The sequence below is a fragment of the Thamnophis sirtalis genome, unplaced genomic scaffold, assembly GCF_051295495.1.
Source record: "Thamnophis sirtalis isolate CommonGarterSnake01/CBP01778 unplaced genomic scaffold, rThaSir2_p1.2 scaffold_1, whole genome shotgun sequence".
In the NCBI taxonomy this organism is placed as follows: domain Eukaryota; kingdom Metazoa; phylum Chordata; class Lepidosauria; order Squamata; family Natricidae; genus Thamnophis; species Thamnophis sirtalis.
The window spans coordinates 97,054,425-97,072,166 of record NW_028261381.1 but is presented as its reverse complement, the minus strand read 5'-3'; the positions used below and the strand labels follow the sequence as shown (position 1 = coordinate 97,072,166).

The 17,742-nt window shown below is 42.8% G+C and overlaps 1 protein-coding gene across 5 annotated transcripts in view; it reads right to left on the bottom strand.

The window, feature by feature from the left end:
- CAPRIN1 (cell cycle associated protein 1) overlaps positions 1–17,097 on the bottom strand; it is a 48,796-nt gene extending 31,699 nt beyond the window's left edge. For 2 of the 5 annotated variants that reach the window (XM_087719592.1, XM_087719611.1), the window contains exons 1-2: positions 16,907–17,097; positions 16,268–16,465 (exon numbers count right to left, since the gene is read on the bottom strand). In XM_087719592.1, coding sequence (XP_087575718.1) covers positions 16,268–16,459 — 192 coding nt within the window. In that variant the 5' untranslated portion in view covers positions 16,460–16,465; positions 16,907–17,097. Of the gene's footprint in view, positions 1–16,267; positions 16,466–16,685; positions 16,819–16,906 lie in introns of those variants that run through there. The other 3 variants (XM_087719620.1, XM_087719602.1, XM_087719625.1) reach the window with 3 other exon arrangements.
- Positions 17,098–17,742: the final 645 nt, after the last annotated feature.

Sequence of the window (17,742 nt, the reverse complement as noted above, 5' to 3'; positions counted from 1 at the left end):
GTGTCTTATAGTCTGGAGTATTTTATAGTCCGGAGTGTTTTATAGTCCAAAAAATACAGTAAGTATTACCCTACCTTTCTTAATTGAATATTGCTATGCATTTACATTATTTCCCTTATATACGGACTATTTAATCTCTTTTAAAAAACCAAGAAAAATAGCAAAAATGAATCATGCATATTTAGATGGGCATTTGCAATGGACTCTGTGTCCACCTCTGTGGCCCTATGAAATAGAGCCTCAATTGACATTTGAAGGACCCCTACCCTTTAACCCTTCACATTAGCTCCTCTCACCCAGTCAGGTAGGGAAGGTATGTTGTGGACCCCATCAGTTAAAGAATTCCATCTGGCAGTGTCCAGGAAGAGAGCCATCTCTGCTGTTGCCCCCACCGTTTGGAACATTTTCTCCCAGAGATGAGGCAGGCCCTCACTCTCTTTTCCTTTTGAAACTATTTAAATACTTGACTCTGCCACCCCACTTGGTACTTACAAATAAGCACAATAGCCCTGCTCTTGCATTTTAATTAATTTTTAGTATCAGCTTTAACTATCCTTGCCTTGACTGTATTTTAAATTTTATATTTTTATGTTTTTAACATTTTACTTTACAATACTCAAAATTCCTCTGTGAGGGAGATGGGCGGTTCCTAAATGTGATAAATAAATAATAGGTTAGTAAGTCTGGAAGATTGCAAAGACACTCAAACACTGCACTAAGTTCGGAGTAAATGAAAGAAGGAATAACTTTGAAGAATAGAAGCAAGAGCCATAATTAAGATAATAGAGCAGTAATTTGCAAAAATGTATCAGACATGACCATTTGATCTTCTATGAAAATAAGGAAGGGAAGAAATGCATTTAAATTTGCAGCATTCTGTCACCATAACTTTGTAATAAAAGTAGTAGTAATTTGTATATATTTTGTTTCCAATTTTGGTCTGTCTTGGAGGGCTGACAATGGGGGATGAGCCAGGAGGTTGACAGCAGGCTGGTCTGGCATCTTGTAATTGTTCTACTTTTATTATGATTTGGCGGGAAGAGGGGTTAATATGAGCCATGTGGGATATAAGATGAATAAATAGATGTGGGCTGCTGTCTCATTCATATTTGCTGAAAGGTTTTTCTGCCTAATTTTCAGATTCATCTTCCTCAATCTTTTCAACTAAAGCCAAATTCCAAGAAATAAGTATTTTAGTAGAATTTTCCACGTTACAGCGATAACAGCTAATCTGATTCTATTGGATCCTTATTATATGGACATTAGCTAGATTTCAGATATACTGGCATCTTACAGAATGGTTTTTCAGGTTGTAATACATTACAATATTAACATGTTTTTGACCTGCATGTAAAATATGATGCAGATGCTATGTAAGTTCAACTGCTTTTTGTAAGAGGTTTCAAACACTATAGATGTCATAGGAATTTGTTCTGACCCCCACCTTGTCCGTTCAGAAACGAAAGCCAAACAGAACGTTCAAAGGAATGTTTTTTTTATCAGTCCCGGCTCTTGCTGGCTGCGAGCCCAAAATAAACACAGATAATACACGCTGGCAGTAGGTCTCACAAACCTAGACAATGCAAACAGGCTCCCCACTTCTCCAAGTTGGTTTAAGTCGATGTTTGCACGCGAATGGGAACCGTTGACTTCTGCAACCAGGGCATGGCACCATCAGTCTCTTTTATCAGCAGGAGGAGATCCTAACGAGCAACAGTTGCTCGTTATCATCTCCTGTAAGTCCTCAATTGTTCCTTACATCGGTCAGCCCTTCTCCTGCGTGCATCCCGAAACAACTCACAGGAGGTTTCTGTGTCAGCCTCTCTTGTCTCCTCCCCACTGATCCAAGGCTCAGTCGTTACCTGGGGACCAACTAGTCTCTCTGCGCCCTGCTCGGAGTCAGAATCCTGTCCAAGGTCCTCCGCCTCATCCAGGGCTGACTCATATGACCCCTCGCTGTCAGAGTCTGATAGCAGCTCCAAAGGCTCCTGCCGAGCCACAACAGGAATTCTACACAATCTTGATTGACCTATGCTGACTTTTTTCAAAGGAGAACCTAAATTAAAAACAAGAGAATTGGAAACTGAAGGCCACATTTGCCAATTGTTTACTTATGTTCAGATGACAGAACGATTTAAACTGGATGAAAGTTTGATTTTACAAATGAGTCAACTGACTTTGAATTTGTGTAATAATGATGAACATATAATTTGCTAAGATTTGTAAGATTTTACTAAAAATGAATACAGAAGACTGCAAATGAGCAAAAATATGTATATAATCTTGATCAATGGAAGAATATGTACTGAAATTTACTTTGAATAATAATAATTTGAATTACACTGAATTATAATTTGGAACAATGTTTATAAAATGATGTACCCTTAGTGTAACACCTGATAACTGAAACTAAAGCTTTTCCTTTTAGGTTTGATAGATAAACACACTGGAAAAAAACAGAACTTTATGGACAACAGCAGCAAGACTTCTACATGCCAGGGAATTTCTAGAAGCCTGGCACTTTGACAAATCAGCCATCAATAGACACATAGACATTAACATCTATAGACTATGCAAGAGACAATCAACCAGTCCAAAAGAGAAAAATACTCCAACACCACAAGTATTCAGCACTCAGATAAGCATAGATTAACTCCAGGTCAACTTCAGACCAATGATCAAATAAGCAATACCCATAAACAAGAAACCATTAGTTTCCATTAGTAAACAACCTAACCAAAGAATCCCTAAGACCGTACCCCCCCACACAGACAGGTAAGACACCAGAATATAAACTGACAGCAAAGCACTCCTTACTGGCACTGATGACACTAGTTAGGGTAGTGTTGGTGAACCTTTTCGTCACCAAATGCCGAAACGGGAGTGCACATCCGCGCACGTACGTGTGCCATAAACTGGAAGATCAGCTGCCCGGAGCACATATGCGCATCGGGCAGCTGCTCTTCCAGTTTATGGCGCATATATGCACACCGGCCACCTAGTCTTCTTGTTTCTGGCACACGTGTGTGCAAACACCATGTGCATCGGAAACCACCTGCTGCTCATGCGCTTGCTGGAAAGATCTTCTGGTTTCAGGCCCGTGCATACACACTGGCCAGCTGGTCTTCACGCATGCATGCGCGGCAGAAATCAGAAGACCAGGTGGCCAGTGCACATACACATGTTGGAAACTGGAAGAGCAGCCATCCGGTGCGCATGCACACACTGGGAAGATAGTTTTCTGGTTTCTGACACATGCATGCACGCCAGAAACTGGCATGCACACTGGCCACTTGGTCTTCCAGTTCCTAGCACTCCTGCACATGTGAAGACCAGCTGGCCGGTGAGCTGAAATCCAGAAGAGCAACGGGCAACGACTCACATACCCACAGAGATGGTTCTGCATGCCAGTTCCAGCAAGCATGCCATAGGTTCACCATCACGGAGTTAGGGTAATGAAACATCTGCAAGAAAACAAGCAAGCTCAGAGAACACCAAGGGCCCCTCATTTCAACTCTGAGTTACAAATATTCTACTTCACTGAGACTTCTGTATGGACAGTGAGGGAAGAATTTACAAATGTCTACAATGGAAAAATGGATTGTTAAGCTAATTAATTAGCAAAGAAAAACTGACTACAGTTAGTCCTTGACTTACAATCACAATTGAGCTCTAAATTTCAATTGCTAAGCAAGGCAGTTAAATGAGTTTTGCCCATTTTATGGTCTTTCTTGCCACAGCTGTTAAGTGAATCATTGCAGCTGTTAAAGTCAGTAACACGGCTGCTAAGTGAATCTGGCTTCCCCATTGACTTTGCTTGTTAGAGGATCACAAAAGTTGATCCCATGACCCTGGGACACTTCAATCATCATAAATACATGCCAGTTGTGAAGTATCCAAATTTTGATCACATAAACACTGGCATGCTCCAATGGATATAAGTGTGATATAAGTCATAAGCCACTTTTTTAGTGCTACTGTAACTTCGAACAGTCACTAAATGAATGCTTGTTTATACTGTGATTAAATAATAGGCCTTGTCCAACTTTGAAAATACTGTTGGACTTCTTGCTAGAACCTGAAAGCAATGAATTTTTAATTTTGGGACTTGATAATTAAAAAAGTTTACTGTGAATTATTGCTGAATTTAGAGTAAGAGGTTATTAATCTATTTCATATCTGTATCTGTACTGAAGAAAGTTGAAAGTTACTTTTTCTCCTTTTAACATTTTCTTTCTTTTTGTAGTCCTGATTTGTTTTTTAACCTTTTTTCCCTAACCCCTTTTTTGTATTGTATCCTTTGATAAATTTAATAAAAAAGAAAAAAAGAAAAGAAATTTTTGCAAAACTTCAACCTTAGAGAAATTTCACTCTTTCTGCACAAGTGTATTCACAAGAATTTTTCACAGGCAAATTAGAACGGGGCATTGGCTCTTACCTTATACGCCCCTTCTCTAGGCAGGTGGAGACAGCGGTCATGCATGGGTTAACTCAGTCAGTAACCAACAGAACTGAGTCTACCAATGTGATGTCATCGCCTTGGGGGAGTGTCCTCCTGCTTTTGTGACGAAGGAGATAAGTAGACTGCTGTGGGTTAGTTGACTGCTTTCAATCCTCCGAGAAAAAAAAATTCCCCCCATAATGCCCACTGTCAATAGGCCAGGAACCAAGGGTGGCGATGACCGCTGTCTCCACCTGCCTAGAGAAGGGGCATATCAGGTAAAAGCCAACACCCCATTCTCCAACATTGGTGGAGACAGCGGTCATGCATGGGACGTACCAGAGCTGGGCTTGTGCCTGGGTGGGAATGAGACTGGGCTAGGAGCTTGAAGAAGGGAGAACTTGCTGGAGGACTCGCCGTCCGAATGCCGCATCTGCCGATGCGTATCTGTCCATCTTATAAAGGCAGATAAAAGAATTAGGAGTCGCCCAGGTGGCCGCCTTGCAGATCTCTTCCACCGAGACCTGCCTTGTCCACGCTGCAGATGTAGTCACGCTTCGTGTGGAATGCGCCGTGATGTTAAATGGAGGGGAGAGGTGGTTTGCCACGTAAGCCCTGGTTATAGCCGATCGGATCCAGCGCCCCACCATAGATGGCGAAGCCTTTAGCCCCTTATTTGTGGGACGGAAAGAGACAAAGAGTGCCTCAATGCATCTGAAGATGGCCGTCTTGGCAATATAGATCTTAAGAGCCCTTCTACATCTAACTTATTTCATTTGCGCTCTATGAAAGAGATTAGGGCAAAAGTTCAGTAGGGTGAGGTCCAGGGACTGATGAAAGGCCAAATTGACCTTTGGGACAAAGGTGGGATCAATCCAAAGGACCACACAGTCTGGATGAAAGGTACACAGGTCGGAAAGGATGGAAAGAACTGCCAATTCTAAGATGCGTCGTGCCGACGTGATATCCACCAGGAAGGTTATCTTCAATGTGAGGTGATGCAGGGAGGCTGACCTGAAGGCTCAAAGGATGGTCCAGTGAGGGAGTCAAGGACCCTGGTGAGATCCCACGAGGGGAAGCAGTGGATGACAGGAGGACAGAGGTTAGACGCACCCTTAATGAAGCGTCATACATGAGGGTGCAAGGAGAGAGGCTCATTTCGGTGAAGAGAGTGCACTGAGGACAGAGCCGAAACCTGCCTCCACAAGGTGTTAGATGTAAGTCCTTTGTTTAATCCCTGTTGGAAGAACTCCAAAACCTGGGAAACCAAAGCCTCCAGGGGAGAGAGAACTTTAGAGATGCACCACGTGCTGAAAGTCTGCCACGTTGATTCGTAGATTCTATTAGTGGTTGGGCGTCGGGAAGCCTGAATGGTTTGGATTACAGTCTCAGAAAGGTTAGCCGCCCTCAGGACATCCCATTCAGCCTCCATGCGGTTAGGGAGAGCCAAGACAGGTCGGGGTTTTGGATGGAACCCTGATGAAGAAGGGACGGTATCAGGGGAAGACACCACTCTGGCCCCACTGAGAGGTTGATGAGGTCTGCGAACCACAGCCGGCACGGCCAATAGAGGGCGAGCAGAATGAGCTCAGCCTCCTCCTCTATCATTTTCCGAATGACCCTCTGTATGAGGGGAAAGGGAGGGAAGGCATACAGGAGACTGCGGGGCCACCTCCACCTCAAGGCGTCCATCCCTTCCCCACCTGGTGTCGTGTAGCGAGACAGATGCCTGGGCAGCTGTTTGTTGGATGCTGTTGCGAAGAGATCTAGGATCGGGTCCCCGAACCTGGTCGACAGCTGTTTGAAGATGCAATGGTTGAGGGTCCATTCCGCAGGGTCGATTGTTGTACGGCTCAACCAGTCCGCCCTGGAGTTGTTGGAGCCCAAGTTGTGTTTGGCATGGAGAAAGAGAAGGTTGGCTTCTGCCCAGATCCCTAGGTGTAAACTGGGCTCCATGAGAGAAACAGCTCTTGTCCCCCCACTGGTGGTTGACAAGTGCCTTGGCTGTCGTGTTGTATGTCCAAATGAGCACATGTGTGTTGCGAACTGAAGATTGGAACTGAAGGAAAGCTAGACGGATGGCCCTCAATTCTAGCCAATTCATACTGTGGGAGAGGTTGGAGTCGGACCAGATACCCTGAAGTATCTGATCCTCCAGATGAGCGCCCCAACCTGTCAGGCTCGCATCCGTCGTGACTACGAGGCAAGGAGGTTCCCTGAAAAGGGACTCCTGAGAGATAGCTGGGGAGATCCACCAATCCAGAGAGAGAAGGACCTCTAGAGTCAAGCTGACTGTTGCTGGGGAACAGTTACTGTTGATCTTTTGGAATGGCAGAAGAAACCATTGGCGGCAACGGCTGTGAAGCCACGCCCAAGGAACGATGGAAAAACAAGAGACCATCTTCCCCAGCAGTTGTGACAGCTGGAGAAAGGGGGCCTGCGGCTTCTTTCATACCTCTAAGGCTAATTCCCTGAGGTTGAGCTGTCTGTCCTGAGGAAGGAAGACTTTCCCCTGGGTGGAGTTGATGAGAGCCCCCAAGTGGACTAGACGAGAGGTAGAGGTCAGGTGGCTTTTCTCCTGATTGATGGAGAACCTCACCTCTTGAAGTACCTGCAAGGTGTCTTGTAGATCCCGCAGGGCCTGGGTGCGTGACCTGGACAACAGGAGGATGTCGTCCAGGTAACAAAAGATCCGAATGGGTCTGGCACGGAGGTGAGCTGCTACGACTGACAGGATTTTGGTGAAGACCCTTGAGGCTGATGAAGGGCACGATACTGAAAGTGATGGCGCGCATAGATGAATCGGATAAATCATCTGTGTTGCTTGTGAATGGGTACATGGAGGTAAGCCTCTGTGAGGTCCACTGAGGTTAGGAGATCATGTCTGTGCACAGTCTCTAGAATTGACAAGAGACAGTGCATTTTGAACTTCCTGTACCTGATGAACCGATTCAAGAATTTGAAATCGAGGGATCGCTTTCCAGTCCCCCGAAGACTTTGGCACGATAAAGAGACGAGAGTAGAACCCTTGACCCACCTGGCCTGGAGGCACAGGTTGAATGGCCCGTATGAGGAGCAGGTGATGGATGGCCTGCTCCACTAGGAGCCTCTTTTGAGGATCCCTGGAAATGGGGCAAGGGACAAAGTGCTGGAGCGCAAATCCAAGAGAAGGCCGAATCCGATTGTGGCCCTGACCCATGTGTCGTTGGTGATGTCGTCCCAATGATCTGCAAAGGTCAACAGCCGCCCCCCTATGGGAGATCTTTCAGGCAATCACTTCTGCCTCTTGAAGGATCGGTTGGTATTGTCCCTGAATGACTTTCTGGGCTGGAATTTCTGGCTGTTTCTGCCTGGCCTGTTATTAAAGGAGGGGCCCTGTCTGGGAGGAACCTGACGCTGTGGATGGGAGTTGGAGGAACCCCCGCCCTGACCTCGAAAGGGCTGTCTACGATAAAAGGATTGGCTTCAGCCCTCCTGCTTCTTAGTAGCCGGCTGCAAGACCTTCTGCTTATATTTGGACTCCACCAAAAGGGGGTCCAATGGGGCTCGTAAGAGAAGGGATGAAGAATAGGGAGAGGAGGCAAGCCTCCACTTGGCCCGGGCTTCTGCCTGCCACTGTTTTAGCCAAAGCAGACGATGGGGTGGAAATGGAGGATGCTATGGCCTTGGACGCAACATAGCCATGTCCAAGGAAGCATCTGCTGTGTATTCTAGGGCCGCTTTTATTTTGTTAATGTCCCTGCGAGCCCTGGAATCTCTGGCTAGGAGCCTAGCTTGGAGTTGCCCCAGCCATAAGAGGGCAGAGCGACTAAAGAAGGAGGCAGAGGTACCCGTCCTAACGGCCCAAACCGAGGCCTGGTGACTCTTGACTAGCTTTTGCTCTATTCTCTTGTCCTCAGTGCGAAGAGCCTCCTCAGGAGCTGCTGAGGCAACGTTGGCAGAAGAAAGGCCAATTATAGGTAAGTCGACAGAAGGTACCTCCAAGGCTTGGTGAGTTCTGGTCCCACATTATACAGGCGCTTATCCAAGGTATTGGGGAGGGGACCAGTACCTGGTGATGCCCACTGGTTCTGGACCAGGAGAAGAGGCCATAGCCTGTACTCACGACTTGTTGAACTTCCAATTGGCCACCGGAGATTTTTGCGCCAAAACAAAATGGCCACTGAGGCTACAGAGCCTATGGGCCAGGCGCCACGAGTTAGCCGAGACTGCAAGGCAAGTAAGGATGACAAACGCCCTGCGGGGCTGCTGTAGAGCCCGAGAGGAGCAGCAGCGGCGGCATTCCGATGGGGTGAGAGCACTGAGGAATGGCGGCGGCCCTTCTGATGTCTGCTCCGGGCTGCTGGCGGTTCTTGGTGGCTTTTGGAGGCGACTGGAGGGGCTGTGGCACGAGGGTGGCACATAGCCTAGCAGAGGTAGCAGCGCAGAGTGGGGGCCTCCAATGGCCATTGCCATGAGGCGCTGTTTGCCAGAGAGCTCTCTGCCAGCAATCTCCAGAGACAAAAGCCTCAAAAATCTCTTCCCACAGCCCCAGGCTAGTTGAGAGACTTAGCTTTAAAGAGCTATCCTGATTGCTTCACCAACATTGGAGAATCAGCAGACTGCATATTACTTTTTCTTATTTGTTGATCTATGCAATACTGTACTATAATCAGATACATTATAGCATTAGATGTTTCACTGTACAACACCAATATATTTTCTCCTTCTGATTCTTTAACTCAAACTGTTGCCCTCTCAGCATAAAACTGAAGTAACAGATAGCAACACATTTGCTTAACTAGCCAACATGCATTCCAGGATTCAACACAATTCCCAGTTAGTTCTAGACTTACAGATTACAGCTTAGTGACTATTAAAATTTACAAGAGAACTATGTGGGAGCTATTTATGAAGTTTTGACAGTTGACCACCCCCCCCCCCCCCGGTCACACAATCAAATTTCATGAGCTAGGCAATTGGGCAATTTACTACCACTTGTAATGTCCTATATTCACCTGATCATCTTTTATGACAGTGATAAAAACCATCAATTACTTCCGATTTACAGCAAAATGCACACTCATAGCAAACCACTGGTCTGCTAAGTGAGGAGTTATTTGCTTAACAACTATTGCAAAGAATATCATAAAATTGGGTCAGTACATAAACAGTCTGTTTTATGACCATCAAGTATTATGTCAATCATGGGTAGGCTCCATTATGGTTGTATGTCAAGGACTATCAGACTATTAAGTCTGTATTTTATTCTTAATTACTATTTAAATAATTTTATAATCGTAGACTATTTTAAAGCTACAACAAACCTTTTAGTTATTACTTTTTCCACTGCCTTTATTATTTATACAAATAACTGAAACATATCGGCAAAACATATCCAACACACGTTCCTTCTCCTATTTTCCCCACAAGAACCCTGTAAGGTGAATTGGATTGAGGAAGATTGACTGGCCCAAGGTGCTGAATAAAATATATGAATATTCTGTCATCAGTAATTATTTCAAAAATTATTTTCTATCATTTCTATGCTTTTTAGTTTCTATAATTGTATGCATTTAGATGAACATAACAATTAATTTTTCATAAAAAATAATTTCAGAAAGTTAAAAGCGTTCAAAATATGTACCACCCCAACCACCTCCAAAACATAGGAATTCCCCAATAAAAATTATCAAATACTAACATCTAGATGAAAAATTCTAAGTGGCTTGGAATTTTGTATTCATATATATTCAAACTATTACTAGAAGTATGTGAAACAATCTAAACTGACAATATTCTCATATTGTTTTGTAGCATTAAAAATCAGAGTACCAGTAAACTTGGAATATCATTAATAACAAGTTATTAGGGGCCCATAAGAGAGTATTTTGAGTACTCAAACATTTCAAATTTTGAAAATTTTGTATACCTCTTGAAATAATTGTTCCTTAAGACTTATTAGAATAAATATATTTCCCAACCCTTGTTTAATATATTGCAATGGATGACTGCAACTGAAAAGAGTGTTTTATTAATTTATTCCACTTTATACTTTCACGCCATAAGAACCCATGATGGTATATAATTAAAATCAGGAAACAAAACACAAATTCATAAAACACAATATAAAAAAGACAGAAAATTTTTAATTACAAAGCTAAGATTGTTATTAATAGTTACTAATAGTTTTAAGAACCCAAAGACTAGGTCTCACTCTCCAAATATCCTTCTCAACTCGATTTTGATAGTTTTCCTGAAGTTTAAGAGTGAGAATACCATCTAGATGTTTAGTTAGCACTGTTATTGAGAAACAAACATTTATTAGTCTTCTCCTTACTCTATAATATTGCAGAACTATAGCATATAGTGTGAACTGAATTTCATCCAAGTTCTATAAAAAAAAACAGATTAGGGTTGAACAAACACCATGCAAGCAATGCACTGTGACCGGTCTTCACTAAACCTAACTGGATGTTAAGTACAGTATTTGAAACTTTAGGTTCAATAACTGAGGACCCCCCTTTAGCAGTAATCACTTCACAAGTTCCCTGTAGGTATTTTGGCCCATGTCCCCTTTACAAAATGTTTTCAATCTCTTGCTATGTTAGGACTGTTTTTCATATAAACTGCTCACTTCAGATCATGGCATATTTCATCTGGGTCATGGCTTTGACTTAAGCATTCCAAAATACTTGTTTTACTTCAGCAATTATGTTGTAGATTTACTTGGGTGCTTAGGGCTGTTTTCATGTTGCATTATGCATGTTGTGTAAGCTTTAGCTCATAGACAGAGACTAAGACCTTTTTCTGTAGAATTTTGTATAATCCAGAATCCATTATAGCTTTAATGACTGAAAGCTGTCCAGTCATGATATTCCATGCTGCCATATTTCATAATGGAACTAGTTTCTTTCTTTCAATGGTATAAATTGTTTCCTTTTAACTCCAGAAAGATCAACTTTTGTGCAGTAGTCTACTGAATCATCCAGGCGCTCCTTGGTGAATCTGAATTGGGCAGCAAATAACTTTCCTGAGCACAAAGATTTTATTTTTGATATCTTTCCATGCATGCTATGCTGACATGACAAGAGTGACCTGCAGAATGTTTATGGTCTCCTTGTATTCTCTTTTGGAGAACCATATGCCTTATTATTTGAAAAATTTGGACATTCCTGGGAAGAATGTTTGTATATTGTTGGACAATCCCGCCCAACCTCACATGCATCAACAATTCTTTATAAGGTCTGCACAAATGTCTTTTGATTGAGACATGATTTACTTCTACAAAATTATGCTATGGAGCACAGTATTTTTAGTAGAGAAAGACCTACAAATACATGCCAGAGAGATAATATCCCAGGGCTTTCCATATTATATCATACCATACTGTATGGTACTATACTACACCACACCACACCAGACACTGAACATTGATTTAGCATGTTCAAAAAAAAACATTGCAGATTTTACTGTTTGTTTAACCAGAATTTCTCTTTAATAGAACTTAAATGAAGCTGTGATCTTACACTGCAAGTCACAGCACTGCAGCACTGCAAGTAGTTACAGAAGATTCATAATTTCACCACTGTAGGTGTTCCAAGCTTTATAACTCTTTAGAACAAGGATTCTTAAAGTGTGGACCACAATACCACAGTGGATGGTGAGAAATTTAGAGTCACCAGGGCTAAGCCTATGGACTGAGTTATCTGTCAAAATCACCCCCAAATCAGAAACATTAATCTAAATATAATATTTCATTTTATTGGGGCATTGGGTACATAAATTTATTATTTTAGAGAATTGCAGTATTATAAAGTGTAAAATTATTCCTTCAGGAAAAAGCTATATTTCTTGGCTAGTTTGTGGGCATAATTTAAAGTTTGTAATATGACCTTTAAAACTCTAAATTGCTAAATATCAGGAAGTGCAATGACTAGTTGTTTCCAGTGAGTTTGTCTGATTTTAAAGAGTTTTCTTGTATATCTTGCCAATTGTTGAGTTGCAAGAAGGGGCGGCTGCTATTCCAAATCACAAAAATTTGCTTAAGAAGTTCAACACTTTACTATACATTCAAAGTATTTAGAAATGCCTTTAGTTTGTATCAGTATGCATCATTTGCTTCCTGTAATATTTCTATTGTCAATTTTATACTAAGGTACAATGTTTTCATAGTTCTAGGAAACTATTAGGCAAAGTGTAATTCAGGCATGCCTACAAAATTGTCAATTTCCATCTGCCCAAAAATCCCTTTGCAAAATAAATTAAATTATTTCTCTATATTGTTTTAATGTAGAATGAATGCCATATTTTTCAGGAAATGTGGAAATAAAGATGTAACTCCATGGAAATGTTAAAATTATATTACTTTATAATATCTGTTTTGTGCATGTCATCTTATGTTCACAAAATAGAAAGACAAACAACAGCTATCTGTAGTATTATCACTAATATATTTTGGTTCACTGCAACTCAATTCCAAATCAATCAGACATCAACTCTCAAATAGACTAATGTGCAGAAATGAACTTTTAAAGATACAAACCACTTATAAAGAATTTAACTAATTTCTGCATGACAACTTGCATCTACCTAGCAAAACCCTAGGAATACTGAAGTTATCAGAGTAAACCCGGCTACAATGCATATACTCACATAACAATATCCAATAAAAAGTTAATTTTAGCTTTAAGACAAGTATAACTATATGATGCTATTTTAATATGTTAAACATATTAATTTGATTACATAAGAAAATTATGTGCAGAATTATTTTATCCAGGATTTGCATTTATCTTCTCATTTTCAAAATACTGACGATTATAATTTTATTATTTTCTGTTTTTTTAAAGTACTTCTCAACCAATGGGAGGAAGGCTTACATATACCAAATCTCAACCAGGGATATGAGTTCATTACTGCACATGTTAATACAATGTTTCATAAGCATAATGCTACCCAGACAGGGGAACTCTGTGGATCAGTGGTTTAGTAAATGTAAGCCTTTCTTCCACTGGGTCAGACATACTATTCTACTTTTTAAAAACTAGAAGCTCAGAAGTAAAATCTCAACTAGCTTCCACTTTACTATTCAAAATATTCTGGATTACTAACATTAGACCCACTATTATGTTCAAAGATATAATATGAATAACACCAGATAGCCTACACAATTTTACCTTAGCAACAAACTTTGTATATAATTTGGTTGCCATGCTCTTGGTAGACTTCCTTTTTCAAACAAAATCATCTGCAGAAGGCAAATTCCTACTTTGCTGTTATTGTTATGAGAATCTACATGAATTATAAAATACAGTTTGAACTTTGCTTTTTTTATTGCCACAATAGTGATTTTGTAATCTGCCTTGGTTTAAATGACCCAGTAAATTGTGATTAATCAAAAATGGAAGCAAAATCTGGATCACCACACAGATTAGATGCCATGCTTTGTCTTAGTATGATTTGACATTATATTCAAACCTGTAGTTTTGTAATGGGATCTTTGCTAGAATGCTTAAAAATTTTCATTCAGTATTAGGCATAAAAAGAGTAGAGATACCTTAATTTCAAAATCAGCAGTATTTTTAGAAATTTCTTAAGTAAATATGATATCAACCACAATGTTGCAATCCAAAATTTTAATTAGCAATTATCATTGTATAATTATTTTACATATGACAACACAATTTCCTTTACAAATGCTAAATCACAAACTAAATTTCTTAAATCAAGTAGAGACCAACTAGGATTTTATAGTGCTTTGTCTTGATTCTGAAAAGGACACCTCAACATAAAAGCAACATTAGGTGCAATTAACTAAAGTAGCTGTACGATCCAAAGAAAACCCACCTGCTTCAATGAATCACTAACATAGGCCACATTTCCACTACAAAGCAATTTTATTGAAATGAATCCAAAGCCCTGATAAATTTATTAAGATTAAAATACAGCAGCCTCCATAGTGTACTAAACTCTAATCTTATTGCAAAAGCAGGATTTAAAAAGCCCCAAAGCTATGATGATCTTTTGAAAAAGGCAGAATTGGTGCAAAGATTAGAAAAGTGAGTTTTAGAAAACTGAGGACTTGCATAAAGTGAGTCTAAATAACTTTCTAACATATGGATCTTATACACTAATTCAGAAAAGGATATTGCATCAGTGAATTAAACATTTTCACATATTTACTGGACTTACAGGCAAAATATAAAAATCTAATGGTTATTTAATAATATGTTCCCACGCACATTTAGATGAAAGCAAGTCTTGCTCAAACAAGTATTTAATACATAAACATAGAAAGTGTTTTTTTAATGAGTTGAATGTTTAAAGCCATTCATTACACTCCCCACAATACAGCAATCTACTAAGAAGCATCTTGCTGCTTCTCTTCCATCACAGCTACCTTTTCATATTTCCCATCATTTTAGAAACACCTGGCAAGATATTTAAACTAGTTGTACAGTTCTTTTGATTGTGGTCACCTACTAACAGTTTAATGCATATTTGCACAGGCTGTAATTTTTCTATCTAGTGGTAGGAGCATGTAGTGAACAGAGTTCAACTAGCAGAAACTGAAGGATGAATTTTGTTCCTTCCCTTCCTCAAACAATTGTTAATACCACTTCATTCACTGCTCCGTGGGATCTCTATTCTTTGGAATAAAGACAAAAAGAGACTCAATGGGAGATTTCCTTTTCTTTAGGTATAGTTACCTTACCCCATCCCCTTTAGAGTAATTTCCATATTGATTTGAGGGGGGGTGATCAGTGTTCGTAAATCAGATCAGGACCACAGCAGGTTGGGATATTCAATGAGAGCAGAGCCCCTTTTCACTGATACCGATTCTTGTAAGAGCAGCCAGTGTCAAATTTTAACTAAAGATTCATAAAAGCCAGCGTGAGTTATTATAAAGTTTGTTCCCATAAATACTGACTTGGGAGCAAGTCTCATGGTCAAGCGGTTCGTCCTTAGAACCTAGGGCCTTAATGTTGACAAAAGGACGCAGGGCACGTACCGCTAAATCTAAACGTTTCGAAGGTAACACATAAATAACGCTGCTCTTTTAAGATATCAACTCGGTTCTTTTCTTTTCTTTTCACGAAGTCTAGAGGCGGAGCAAACTCAACTAAACTTTAAAAAAAAAGCGTGTAATAAAACGAGCCGAAAGTTTCAACACTTCCTTTCACAGGGGCACCTCCCCCCATCCTCCCGGGGCCCGAGAAAGAGACAAGAGAAACAGAGAAAGATCCGCGTTTTCATCCGCCTGTCCACACGGAGAGGAAGGATCAACTAAAATGGGGGAGAAAGGAAGAGGCGCGCGCGTACATCCAACACGGACAGCGAGGGCTGAGCAATTCGGGCGGGCGGGCAAACAAACAGCCGGGCCTTTGTGCAGCAGCCTTTCACACAATAAGACTCCCTCCCCGGGAAGCCTGGCTGCCTCTCGCCGCCGCCATGTTGGGTACGGGCCGGCTCCATGTGCAACGGGGGGGGGGGGAGGAGAGGGGAGGGAAAGAGTACGAAGAAGAAGAAATAAAAGGGGGAGGCGACAGTTCAAGTCTCCGGTTAGCCGGTTTGGAATCGGAGAGGGAGGGTGACGGGAGGAAAGGCAGGACCAAAAGGAGGCGGAAAGCACGTTCAGATCTGAAGAAAAAGGCGCCTCTCTCCGCCCCTCCGACTAGAAACAAAAGAGCAGGCGGGGAAGCGCAAGGAAAGCGAAAGTCTTTTCAGAACCACCTCAGTTATCGCCACTCGCTCCAATCAACGTTCATTCCCACCCTCACAACTCCCGGGAAAGGGGGAGGGAGAGAGAGGGAGGGGGGAGAGAGAGAGACCCAACCTCCGTACCTTTTTCTTCTCCAAATTGCGCAGTTTCTTATCGATGACACCCAAAATCTGCTTCATGGCCTCCGTCTGCACCGAACTCGTACTGCCACCCGAAACCGCCGCCTGAGAAGAAGCAGCCGCCGCCGCCACCGTTGCCTCGCTGCCCGCTTTACTGCCGTTACTCGCCATCGCGCTGCTGGTGGCCGAGGGCATCGCTTACTGAGGAGAAGAACAACGCGTTACGGGATTCGGAGGGAGGGAGAAAGGAAGCGAGAAAAATGAAGACGGGACGGCAGAGGGGACAGACGATGGGGGAGACGGAAAACGCGTCCCACCGGAACGGCTTTCAGTCTACCAATACCTCCTTTATCTCATGTCCCCTCTCCTCCCCCCGCCATCCTCTCTCCCCGCGCGCGCCCAGTTCCGACCCGGACCGCACCTGTCAGCGCGCGCCCAACGATCCTAAGCAACCTGATTGATCCTTAAAGGTCCGACCGCAACACCACGGGCGCGTGCTCGGCACCCACGTGATTAGCAACGCGCGGACATCCCACGCTTCCAGATTCCCCCTCCTCCTCCCCCTCCCTTACATAGGGCGCCGCCGCCGCGGCGATCAACTGTCTTCCCAGAACCGCTCTTCTTTTACTTCTTGCTCCTCACCGTGACAGATGCGCGCGCCCGCGTGCGTGTGTGAAGAAATGGAAGATGGGGAAGGCACCAGGAAAAGACTCGGTGGGACTCTACGCAGGGGGAACGGCGGCCTCTGACCGCGCGAGTCCGGCCACTTACACCAAGCTACCTCTGCACCGAGTTATGGGGGGGAAAGGAAAGAACCAAGAGAAGGCCGCGAGGACGCGCGCGCGCGGGAGGGACCGGCAGGGGGCGAGCGGCGGAGGGGTCCTCATTTCACAGAGGTGGCGGTAGCGAATGCCGGAATCGCTTCCTCAAACTGACCTCGTGCAAGCTTCGAAGCGTGCCTTCGTGAAAGCCTTAGTCTTAGGGCGCGGATTTTTTTCAGGCGCCAAGGCCGCCTAAACCTTCGGCGCCGTGGTTAAGAGGAGAGACTTGGGGCGGCTTCCAAGATTCCGGGAGGCGGGACTGTATTGGGCCAAGCCGAAAGCTGCTATTTTGGCGGGGGGAGCCCGTGACCCGGTTGTGGTAGGAAGGGTGGTTGGCTGGCTGGTATGATAATAGCATGGGGAGCTCATTTCCCTGGATTTGGGAATCTTAATATCAAGTCTCTAAAGGTTCGTAGAGCAGAACGATCCTGCTTTCCCGATAAGTTACTTGGTAACTTGGCCTTGGAGGAGCAGGAAAGTTCGAGGTCAGGGCAATTTTTTTCCGTCGTAGTAATTCCGAGGCTTAGAAGGGCGTGAGGCAAAAAAAAACAACAACCCCAAACGATTTAGTCAGCCAAGGCTATTGCTTTGGCGTTGATGTTGGTAGCAATTAAATGGAAATGCTAACTTCCATATTGCTTTACCTCCATCAGCATA